This window comes from Achroia grisella, unplaced genomic scaffold (assembly GCF_030625045.1).
Source record: "Achroia grisella isolate CSIRO2021 unplaced genomic scaffold, CSIRO_AGI_Agris_v1 utg918, whole genome shotgun sequence".
Lineage (NCBI taxonomy): Eukaryota > Metazoa > Arthropoda > Insecta > Lepidoptera > Pyralidae > Achroia > Achroia grisella.
The window spans coordinates 4,092,324-4,104,533 of NW_026713067.1; the positions used below are offsets into that span (position 1 = coordinate 4,092,324).

Below are 12,210 nucleotides of genomic sequence, written 5' to 3' on the forward strand. Positions count from 1 at the left end.
AATACATCTGTGGGTTTAAATTTCTTATTTCAAATTATAATTATATTAGTTAACATTTTTACCCTTATCGCTCGAACTACTATTATATCAGCAGCCTTCAATACCTTTATATCTATACAGCTTAAACCAAATAGGATCTTTTGTTGATAACAGCCTATTTAACACTTCATTAACAACTGATGTTCAGATAAACTACTAATTAAGATAACCTGTCTAAGAAAGTCGTAACCGACAATATAGTTCCAGCTGAAATTAAAATGAAACAAACAAATAAATGAGTATAGTTTTCTGAGCCAACACACACCTTCCTTCTAATTTATAGACTTACCAATTTTTTTACATACTCATCTGAGTATTGTACTTGTTTTATCTAATTAGGGTATATCGTCTTCTGGAAGATCTTGTTCTGAGTTCGAAGAGTAATGACTAGTCTGTGCAAGTTAAGCCTACAGAAATATTTATTTTTGTTTAGTCACATTACTTTAATAGCTTATTACATGTTATTTCATTTCCATTGTAACTAATTAGGGGAGTGCGTCCACGGAATAAAATAAAGGCTTTCTTATTTATATAGAGAGAGGTCTGGAACATGCAGCCTTAAAAAACTAATCATAAACTTGTAGTTTTTTAAAAGACGTTAATAAAGAAATCTCTTTCCAATATGAAATGTTAAGAGTTCATAAGAGAGATGGAATACAGATATCGATATAAGAAAATCCAACAATGTCTGCTTACTTCAGGTAAGCAATAAGTAAAGAAATTGTTGGATGCAAAGAAATCTCATTCCAAAATTAAGTATTAAGAGATCATAAGACAGATGGGATACAGATATAAGTATAAGAAAATCCAGCAATGTTTGCTTACTTCATGTAAGCAATAAGTAAAGAATTTGGATGCCTTCGCGTGTCGGGTGAGATGAGGGTGGGGTTGGGAGGTTCGTTCAGTGGAAAATATTGCCCCTAGCTCAGACGTGACACTGGACGCTGGCCGGCAGTGATGGGGTTCTATCGATGTCACATACTAGAAGTCCGCCGCGACATCGCCTTTTTTATTATAACTTTTTTTAGGTTCTGTTATATAAATAGAGTTTCAAGAAAAATATTGTGTTAATTCTGGGAATGATACAACTTTAAGGTGGTCCACCTCTGTTCATTCCCCGTCCAACTCAAACGAGTATCGAAATTATGACGGCCTGAGACGAGGTTTGAACCCCTAGCGGTACTATCAGACTAAAGTCGTATCCGTCAGACGGGATAAACGGGACGTGATAGATTCATGGATGGACTGAACTAACTTTGCGAAAGTAGAAGGTGAGAGTAGAGTGAAGAAGTCATAAGGCAACATTACCATTCCGGACAATATTTTCTCTTATTCTTATCTCAATTCTCAATTGAAAAATATTTTTTATAGCATGGGGGACAAATGAACTTGCAGCTCACCTGATGGTAAGTGATTATCGCCGCCCATGAGTACTAGCAACACCTAGGAAATTGCAAGAGCGTTGCCGACTTTTAATAAAGAATAAGCTCTTTTCAGGAAGGTTTCAATATCGTATCGGTTCGGAAATACCAGTGTCCATCAATGGTATTTCGGAGGTAAAATTTAAACAGTGTAAAGGCAGCTTATAATACAATTTACCTTTTATCAGGGGTGATCAACCTTTTTAATCAACAGACCAATTAAATTTATGTTTTTGGCGGGCCGCACATGATTTAATATACAAAACTTTATTTATAATGTACATTAGAAAAAAATACTGTAAAATATTTTTGCATGTATTTCCTACATGCAATACGAAAGATTTTATCTTTCGTATTGCATGTTTGAACAAGTCGCCGACAAGTGAGTAACTGGACACAAAAATTTTTTTAGTTTAGTATGGTATACCATTTTATTTGTCCCTTAGATTTTATATTGACGGTATAAAATCTAAGGGAGCTAATATTGGGATGGGCGTTCCACACAATCTTAGGCCCCTTTCTCTTTTTAATTTACATAAATGACCTTCCCTTTATGGTAGAGAAAATTGCAGATATAGTGCTGTTTGCGGATGATACTTCGTTAGTGTTTAAAATTGGACGTCAAACTAATCAAACTTAAAGACAGTACAAATAGAAACTTACGCAATAAAAATAAGCTACTTTTACCTAAATGCCGCCTGCACAAAGTCAGTAATTCATTCAATGGTAATTGCGTAAGATTTTATAATAAACTGCCAGAATCTGCACTAAATCTGACAGAGAGGCAATTCAAATCTTATATTAAACAATTTTTGTGTAAGAAAGCCTATTACAGGATAGACGAATTCATAGACGACAACATATCAAGTAAATAACTAGTTTATTAGCATACAACATTATAATTTAATTTAATTTTCTCATTGCTTTCTTGATTTAATTGATTGATTTTAGAAATATGAAAGCGTAGCGGTTTTTGTATTGATTGCCGCATGCATTCTTATGTAAAATGTGAATACTATAACTATCAGATAGCAATTGTAAGTAGCTTTGACGAAGTCTAGTGTTTTGAGTAGTCATGCTCACTAAAATGTCCAGACTTGTGGCGGCGTTGTGGGCCGGGTCATTGGGCTCCCTAAAATATGGTCGAGCGCAGTGATGGCTGGCTCATCTTTGCTCATGGCTTCATACTCGTGAACGTCTGCAGCTTGTAGGGACTGGTCTGCTCTAATCACTATGACTGATTTCCCTTATTAATTGTTTAACCAGTTGGTTATATATTCAATATTTTTTCTATTTGAGTATTTAATAGAATTAGTGCTAATTGGTGGTTTGTATTCACACACTTAAACTTAAAAATGTAAAGTAATAATAAAATTATTTAAAAGAGCAACACGCAAGTTGCTCGTTCTTCTTGTGATGAGACAGCTTTCCGAACGAGCGGTAGATTAAAAAATGTAATGACTATTCAAAAGTGCTTCAATGTAAGTTTATTTGAATAAATGATTTTCTATTCTATTCTATTAAAATACATTAATGGGAGAAAGTGAAATAAAGAAAATAAATTCAAATATAGAAATGCGGGCCGCATAGACATGTTTAACGGGCCGCAAGCGGATCGCGGGCCGCGTGTTGCTCATCCCTAATTAAAACAATCTAAAGCGGTGCTTCCAAATAAGTTATTTACCAGTTGGTAAGCGTACCCCTAGGGGTATGTGAAGTTGCATCAAGGGATACGTCAGTAAAACAAACATACACACACACTCACAAACTTTCATATTTATAATATTTGTGTTATTGCTACAATAAGGGTAACGCAAGGTTTGAGGTCTTTCTTTCTTCTTCTTCTTCATCTTTCTTCTTGAAGTGGTACGCAGCTAAAACTATTTTTGACGACCTCGGTGGCCTAGCGGTTTAGCACACCGCTTTACGTCCGATGCTCGCGGGTTCGATTCCTCGCACGGCACAAACATTTGTATTCATGAGTATAATTGTTTGTATCGGTCTAGGTGTTTTCTATGTATAATATGTATGTATTTACGAAAAAAATTATCTATGTATTTGTATCAGTTATCTAGTACCCATAACACAAGCTTCGGCTAGCTTAACTTGGGTCTAGATGGCGCTCTGTAAATAAACTGTTCTGATATATTTGTTCTGAGATTATTATTATTATTATTTGGGAACCACTGGTCTAAAGATTAATAAACAAATACAGTAAATACCTAATATGAGTAGACAGAGATTAGACCAGTATTTTATCAAAATTAATTGATTATGACTAATCAGATTAATGAATTAATCGCAACAAAAACTCTATTAACTTATCTTGATAAAACTGAATTCAATAAAGTCCATTGCACCACTTCAGCCACATTATTTGAATACAGTCGACTAGCATACGAATACAATGTTTAAGACAATATTTCTTGTGTGTTTATCTTTTTATGTTGTACTCGCAAAGCACGAGCAATATGAAGGGTAAGAATTTATTAGTAATAAATAAAATCAAAAATCATTCATTCATGTAGGACATTTTAGCCGCTTATAACGTCGAATCTTTTGTATTATAATTTTTCCCTACAGTAATATTTTTAATTGAGTTGAAAATTTACGGCCTTGGTGGTGTAGCAGTTTAGCATACCGCTTCACTTCCGATGGTCGAAGAATCGATTCCTCTCAAGGTACAAACAAAATTTGTATTAATGAGTATGATTTTTTTATCGGTTTGGATGTTTGTATATTATGTACGTATTAAAAAAATGTAAGTATTTATATCAGTTGTCTAGTGTTTATAACACAAGCTATGTTTAACTTGGGACTAGATGGCGTTGTGTGAATTGTCCAGAGTTATTTATTTTCAGTTAGATTTATTCGAAGTATAATGATCTCATAAAAACCTTGATATGACATCTTCAATTAACATAAATTGGTAGACTAAACCCATTATAGTGCAACACAAGTTATGCATCACATCTGTGAAAAATCTGATCCAATATTGGAGAAGCTGAGAAGAATTAATATGTTAATGAGTAGGACTACAATGTGTAATCAAAAGGTATTGAACTTATACTCGCAGTTAATATTATAATTATGAAACCTTATATTCTGCAACTGGTTAAAAAGAACCGAGATTCTCACGAGGTGTGTACCATTAGAAAAGGAAAGATAATTTAAAAGAGAATATTAAATTTATTAGTATAAAAGTTAATTCTATTATAAAATTACACTGTACATATAGCAATAATTAAATTGTGTAATTATATGGTTATGATTAATTTATCAATTAGACCAATAACCAGTTTTCACCTGCAATATCTCGAGATAGTACGTACGTACAAAAGATAAAAGAAGTTACTGTACTCTACAATTGTATGTAAATATCAGATAAGGTTACAATAATTTATGTTAATAAAAACCCTGGATAATTCACACAGCGCCATCTAGGTCCAAGCAAAGCAGCGCTTGTTATAGGTAATAGACAACTGATAGATACAATTAATTTTTTTTGTATATATTTAGTTCATAAGTACAAAAGAAGAAGAAGAAGATTGTTAGTAATAAGATGTAGAGGGAATATGTGACCGTCATTGCTAGAAATGTGAAACATATCTGTAACATATCAGGTCGATCTCCACGCGGTCCGTTTGGAAACCATCGTTGTTAATTCCTGATGATTCTCCACGATGAGCTAACTAATCTCATGCATGATATATGATCGTGATGATCAAGATGAGCATGCGTTCTCCACTGGTATCTCGCCAGCGTATATATATATAAATATTTGTATTGTGCTAAGAAGCCAACTCGTCATTGGACCCAAAGGAACCATTGGAATTAAAGCGGTGTGCTAGATCACTAGACCACCAAGACTGTCGATGATAGAATGAGCACATTCCTGCGGTCCCATACGCTGGGACACCAGTCGACTATGAGATGTCATTTACTCTGTATCGAATTGATCAACGTTTTCCATGGGTAACCGTGTGACAATATTTTGATGTTGACCGTGTGACAATTGATGGCTATAAGTTGCGTTATCCTTAGTGATTGCTACAATAAGGGTAACGCAAGGTTTGAGGTCTTTATTGAAGTGGTACGCAGCAAAAACTATTTTTGACGACCTCGGTGGTCTAGCGGTCTAGCATACCGCCTTACTTCCGATGGTCGCGGGTTCGATTCCTCGCACGGCACAAACATTTGTATTCATGAGTATGATTGTTTGTATCGGTCTGGGTGTTTTCTATGTATAATATGTATGTATTTACGAAAAAAAAATATATCTATGTGTTTATACCAGTTGTCTAGTACCCATAGCTTTAAGTAGCTTAATTTTGGTCTAGGCGCTGTGTGAATTGTCCTGAGATTATTTGTATTGTTATATTATTTATATTATTATTATTATAATAGCTATGAAGTGTTTGTAATCACCTTTAATGGAGGGTGGGATGGAGAACATATATATATATATATATATATACCTAGACTAAATCTCATCATCAGCCTACTACAGTCCACAGCTGGACATAGGCCTTTCCCAACGTACGCCACTGGGCACGATTTAATATTAGTAAATCACTGTAACTTGACAAAATCACAAACAAAAGCTAGTCCAAACGATATATCAAAATGATAGAAAAATTTAGTAGTCAGTTGTTAAAAAAAATTGTTTGCTAAATGTTGAAATAAAATGTTTAAATTTCATTCCAGTTACGCAGTATACGATGTAACCGTCACGACAAAGGAGGAAGGGATATTCCTAAACGATCTAGAAGAACAAATTCACATCGACATTTTATCTCATGTTGCACCAGGAAGATCAGGTCAAGTCCTCGTACCAAAAGACCAGCGAGAGCAATTCCAAGACTTACTTACTGATTCCGGCATTGAATTCAAAATTGTAACTGAAAATGTTGTTGAGTAAGTAATATGGATTGTTAATTTGTCAATTTAACTATTACACTAGTAGATATTTATTCAATTTGTTATATCAGATCTATTTTTGTGTGTGATCCATAATTCATATGTATTATTCATGAGCATGATTGTCATTATTATCACTTCTAGGTAAGTAGATGCCGCGATATATAGATATCTTTACGTGCTAGATCTATCTGTTTGTTTATAAGATTCTTTTGAGTTCTTGAAACGTAAATTGTAATTGCTTGTTAGTAGTTTATAATGAAATCCTAATTAATAATGATGTGAAGAAGTATCTCCAACATTTAATTTATACTATATAACTGTAAGATGAATATGAGTTACGAATAAGCGAAATTTTAATTAGAAAATAATCTGAATATTTGAAAGAGAATTATTAAATGACAAATTGTTAAATACATTATTAAGTTCATTGAAATTTACGATAAGTAAATTAAAAGGTGGACTTTTAGTACAATCTATGTTTAATATTATGTTAATATATGTTAAAATAATATAACATTTATTTGCATGCACTCGTATTTTACCATTTTGCTTTGTTGATTACAGAGAACTGTTGCTTGAAGATGAAAAGCTAGCCGCTGCATCGAAAACGAGCAACAAATCCAGTTCCAGAATTGGACTCTCTTTTGACACTATTCATAGATACAGTGTTGTGAGTATGTTTTTTTATTACTTTGTTTATTTTACTGAGTATAAAATTATAATATATACTCTAGTTATAGTCTTCTGCTCAATTTACCTGATCATTAATATTGACTTGAATTGGATTGACACTATGTTCTACATGGTCAATTCTGTTCTTCAATACTTATAGGATAGTAATTTTGATTTGATTTATTACCTTAGTATTAGTTTAAATTCTTGTCATATTTGATTACTTTTGGAATGAAAATATAAAACGGTAATGCAAGAGAAGAAGAGTCAAATTAGAACTCTCTAGTAAGCTGATAATAATAAAGTTTGATATCTGAACTAAGTCAGGTGTATATTTAGTAACCCAATATATTTTGATACATAAAACTTGTATACGAAATGAATAACGAAAACTGTATGAACGAAGGGCCAGTCCAAAGACCTAAAGCAACGAAAATAGAAATGCATAATCTTAAGATTAATTACACCATATGTCTTGATAATAATGGCAAGTATTTAATACTGATAGCAATGATAAAAATGAAATTGAAGTATTTTAAAAAAATGTGTTTTATAATTTTGATATTGACTCAGGAGACAGTATGGAATGAAATGGAAAAAGTAGGGACATATAGCAAAATGATTATATATTCAAAATAGGGTTTGTTTTCCAGGTCGATCAGTATCTAGTAGATTTAGCAGCAGCGTATCCTAATATTGTCACCGTGGTATCAGGTGGAAACAGTTTCGAAGGTAGAGATATCAAATACTTGAAGATTTCTACAACTAATTTCCAGGTTCGTAGTATATATATATATTATAATTAATAACACTGAAAAATTAACACAGCGCCATATAGTCCCATGTTAAGTAGAGCTTGTGTTCTGTATACCAGACAGCTGATATATATAGACGTAGATATTTTTTTTGTAAATACATACATATTATGCAAAGTAAACACCCAGGCCAACAAACAATTATACTAATAAATACAAATTTTTGTACCGTGCGAGAAATCGAATCCGCCATCAGAAGTAAAGCGATGTGCTAAACCGCTAGACTACCGAAGCCCTCAAATTTACCATACAATTTGTAGAAAATAGTGCATGGTGTAATGTCTACTAAATGTACTATTCTCTATTGTACTATGTCCATTAAAGTTATATCAATAAACGTAATAATCATATACAGAAAATCATATATATATATATAGATCTTGATTCCAATGTACATACAGTGATGGTAAAACCTGTAATATGATATCATGGATTAATACCGATTTCATAATCTGCAGAGATATCATAGAATCTGTTTAATTGTAATATGTAATCAAATCTATATCGTCTAGAATTAATTCAGCATTATCAACAGGATTTCATATTTTATTAAATCCCTGACATATGAAATTTAATTCATATTATATGTATATATACAATACATATTTTGCAGATATTTATTTTATTGTGGTTTTTGAGCTATTGTCAGGTGCTAACCTGTAACACTGCGACCTGCAGAACTCTATCGTGCTCATCCTTTTTTAAAATTCGCTACCTAGACCTGTGAGGGACATGAATTGAAAGATATTCTTAGGAGCGATGGTTTTTATCTCCTCAGGATAAAGTGTACACTTGCCAAAGGAGATATTTCGTTTATGCATGAGTAGGCTACAACCACATAAGATGTGTTGTAGCGTTTCCTCTTCTGCTTGGCAAAAAACTGCAGGTTGTTGTGAGAAACTCAGTTTTTATTGTTACTAAATGAGCTTGTATATTATTAGGGATATATAGATTTATTAAAATTCGATTAAGGAGAATATCATGACCAGCTTATGTTACAATATTTTTGTCAAAAGGAAATAGTCTTATCAGTATCGGTAATCCAAACAGACCAGTTCCCACAAGCAGCACTCGTTCACGAGTAAGACGGATTGCGTACTTATTATCTTCTATTATTCAGTTTCTTCTTTGATGGCAAGTATATGTTGTTTCAAGAGATTCTTGGACTGCTTAACTATACATATATTTCACTTTTAAATTAAATATATTTTTTCTTTTATATATACTTTTTGTCTTCGCTAACACATCGGACGTTTAAATGAAACCCAAATTTACTTTTAATATTGAATTTTAATAATTATTTTTAACAATTTTGAGGAGACCGATTGATTTTTGTAGAAGAAGAAAAAGTGAGAGAGTACAAAATAACGCAGGTACATCGAAAATAAATCCAATACGCCTGTGAACATTTAAATAGCAACTTTTTGCAGTTAAAATAGATTGCGTTCAAGAGTGTTGAAGGAGTGCCAGAACACTTTTTGTTTTTTAGTATTAATTTATGAAATATATTTTTTTAGGATAGAAGTAAGCCCATCGTGTACATTCAATCACTTCTACATGCCCGTGAATGGATCACACTCCCTGCAACCTTGTACGCTATTGAGAAGCTCGTCATCGATGTAGTGGAACAGGATCTGCAGCAAGATATTGACTGGATCATCGTGCCTATTGCTAACCCTGATGGATATGAATTTGCTCACACCAACGTAAGTCGAGTCTAATTATTTATTTCTCGTTTTCAAATCAACACATAAATCATAAACTTTGATTACTTGGGCACCTAAATCTGTTTTTTTTTTATTGGGTTGTTTGGACTATTGTCAGATGTGTAGCACCTGTAGCACTGCGACCTACATAGATCTATTATGCTCGCCCTTCTCAAAGTTCGCTACCTAGACCCGTCAGGGACAAGAATTGAGGGATATTCTTAGGAGCGATGGTTTTTATCTCCTCGGGAAAGAGTGTAAACTTTCCAAAGAAGATATATCTGATAATATTCTTGTCAATGTACGAGCTTTTAAGACAAAATTAAAATCTACTACTTCTTGCATACCAGCGATAATTTCTATCTTTTATATATTTATCATTTTTTACTTACAACCTTTTGTACTTAATAGTGTAAAGCTGCAACTTTGCAAAATTTTGAATCTACTTAACAAAAATATAAAATACTAGCTGTGCCAGCAATTTCAATAGCTTATTTGTTAATCGGATATATAAGCTATATTATTGTAAAGTTTCAAATCCGTACAGTAGTTTTTATGTGTAAGAATAACAAACATCTATCTATCTCACAAACGTTCGCGTATATAATACATATTAGTAGATTATAATTGGTTTTATAGTTAATACAAGTTTGTACGCATTAAAACTTTTACCATTTCCAAAACCAATATTGGATTAGTTTTTAAAAGACGTACATGTTCAATTTCAGGATATTTATATAAAACTATTGCATTAACGATTTATTACATTTTCTTTTTAAATATGGGTTTATGTAAACTTTATTTCATTACTCTTACCACTCATAATACAAGTAAATAGAAAATGTTAAAAATAATTTAAATTAATATTTACAGACTAGGTTCTGGAGAAAGAATCGGGCTACAGGTTACTCAGTTGGAGATACTTGCATCGGTGTTGACCTTAATCGCAACTTCGATATCCTCTGGGGCACAGCTTCCAGCAGCAACGTCTGTTCTGAAACCTTCCACGGCAGAGGACCTGCATCGGAACCAGAAATCGTTGCACTTCAGAGTATTGCTGGTCAAGACGCAAATCGTGTTGAACTCTTCCTCGATATCCATAGTTACGGTAGCATGATCTTATTTGGTTGGGGAACTGGTGCTTTACCGCCAAATGCTCTTGTTATTAATTATGTTGGAGTTCTTATGGCCCAAGCTATAGATAGAGTGAAATGGCAATCAAATATTAATTATATTGTGGGTAATACTTTCCACGTGCTGTATGCGGCCTCTGGTAGTGCTGGTGATTACGGTTTAGCGATTGGATCACCTCTGTCATATACTTATGAGTTACCAGCTTACAGAAACAGCGGCGGTTTGAACGGTTTCCTTGTAGACCCTGATTTCATTGAGCAGGCTGGATTTGAAACTTGGGAAGGTATTAAGGAAGGAGCTAGATTTGCACGAGATAATTATAGAAGAAGACACGGTTATTCTAATTAATTCATTAAATTATTAAGTAATAAATTTGCTATGTATTAGAATAATAAAATACTCTGTTGCATTGAATTAAAGTTTGGTGTATTATTTGTCCATTTGTAATTTTTTCTGTGATAGCATCATTTGTTTTATTTCTTTATTTTCTTGTCTGAAATATGGTCTACCGCATCACGGGGAGTGTTCTGAGACTGACACTCTAGTTATATAAAAAAAATAGACATAAATAGATATCGATGAGAAAACCATTGTCCCATCACTATTCGTCGAACATTCTAGAAATGCAGTGAGTACACGTCCTATGAGTTCGAATATGTCAGGCCTAAAGGAAACTACAAATTCTAATACATTATCCAACTGAGTTCTAGTAAAACACTTAAAACAAAAAATAAAATAAATTATTTTATCTGTTACAGAAATAAAATGTGTACTTAATAAGTTTATTATTGATAAACTATTATATAACTCGTAACTGCTGAAAATATTACTGTTTTTTTTTCATTAAATTTTTGCATATAATAATAATAATCTTAGGACAATTCACACAGCGCCATCTAGACCCAAGTTAAGCTTGCTAAAGCTTATGTTAAGGGTTCTAGATAAACGATACAAATACCTACATAGATCTATATATATATATATATATATTCATAAATATATATATTATATATAGTAAACACCCTTATGAGTTGACAAATGTTTATGCCGTGCGAGGAATCGAACTCGCGACCATCGAAAGCAAGGCGATGTGCTAAACTGCTAGACCCCCGAAGCCGTCAATATAATAAAATTGACTTCGACGCAAGAAGTATGTTTATGATTTATGCAATTAACTGTACAATAACTTCCTGATAGAGCAAACAAAATTAGAATTGTAGCTGAAACTGGGATATAGAAAGGAAAAGAAAAACAGACTCGACCCATTGGCTTTGCGGCGTAATATTGCATCTCTGCGCATTTTCTACCGCATATATCACGGGGAGTGTTCTGAGGCATTGTTCGGATTAATACCAGCTGCTGAGTTTCACCACCGTACTACCCGCCAGAAACTGAAATACCATCCTGATCATCTGGATGAATGGCGGTCTTCCACAGTGCGGTTTTCTAGAAACTTTTTGCCTCGCACAACCACATTATGGAATCACCTTCCAGCAATGG

At 33.2% G+C, this 12,210-nt stretch overlaps 1 protein-coding gene across 1 annotated transcript; it reads left to right on the forward strand.

The window, feature by feature from the left end:
• Positions 1-3,845: 3,845 nt before the first annotated feature.
• On the forward strand, positions 3,846-11,114 carry LOC131853956 (carboxypeptidase B-like). The gene is made up of 6 exons (XM_059205054.1): positions 3,846-3,938; positions 6,168-6,377; positions 6,948-7,053; positions 7,709-7,831; positions 9,388-9,576; positions 10,450-11,114. The coding sequence occupies exons 1-6, from the start codon at positions 3,868-3,870 to the stop codon at positions 11,056-11,058; spliced, it is 1,308 nt and encodes a 435-aa protein (XP_059061037.1). The 5' UTR covers positions 3,846-3,867; the 3' UTR covers positions 11,059-11,114.
• Positions 11,115-12,210: the final 1,096 nt, after the last annotated feature.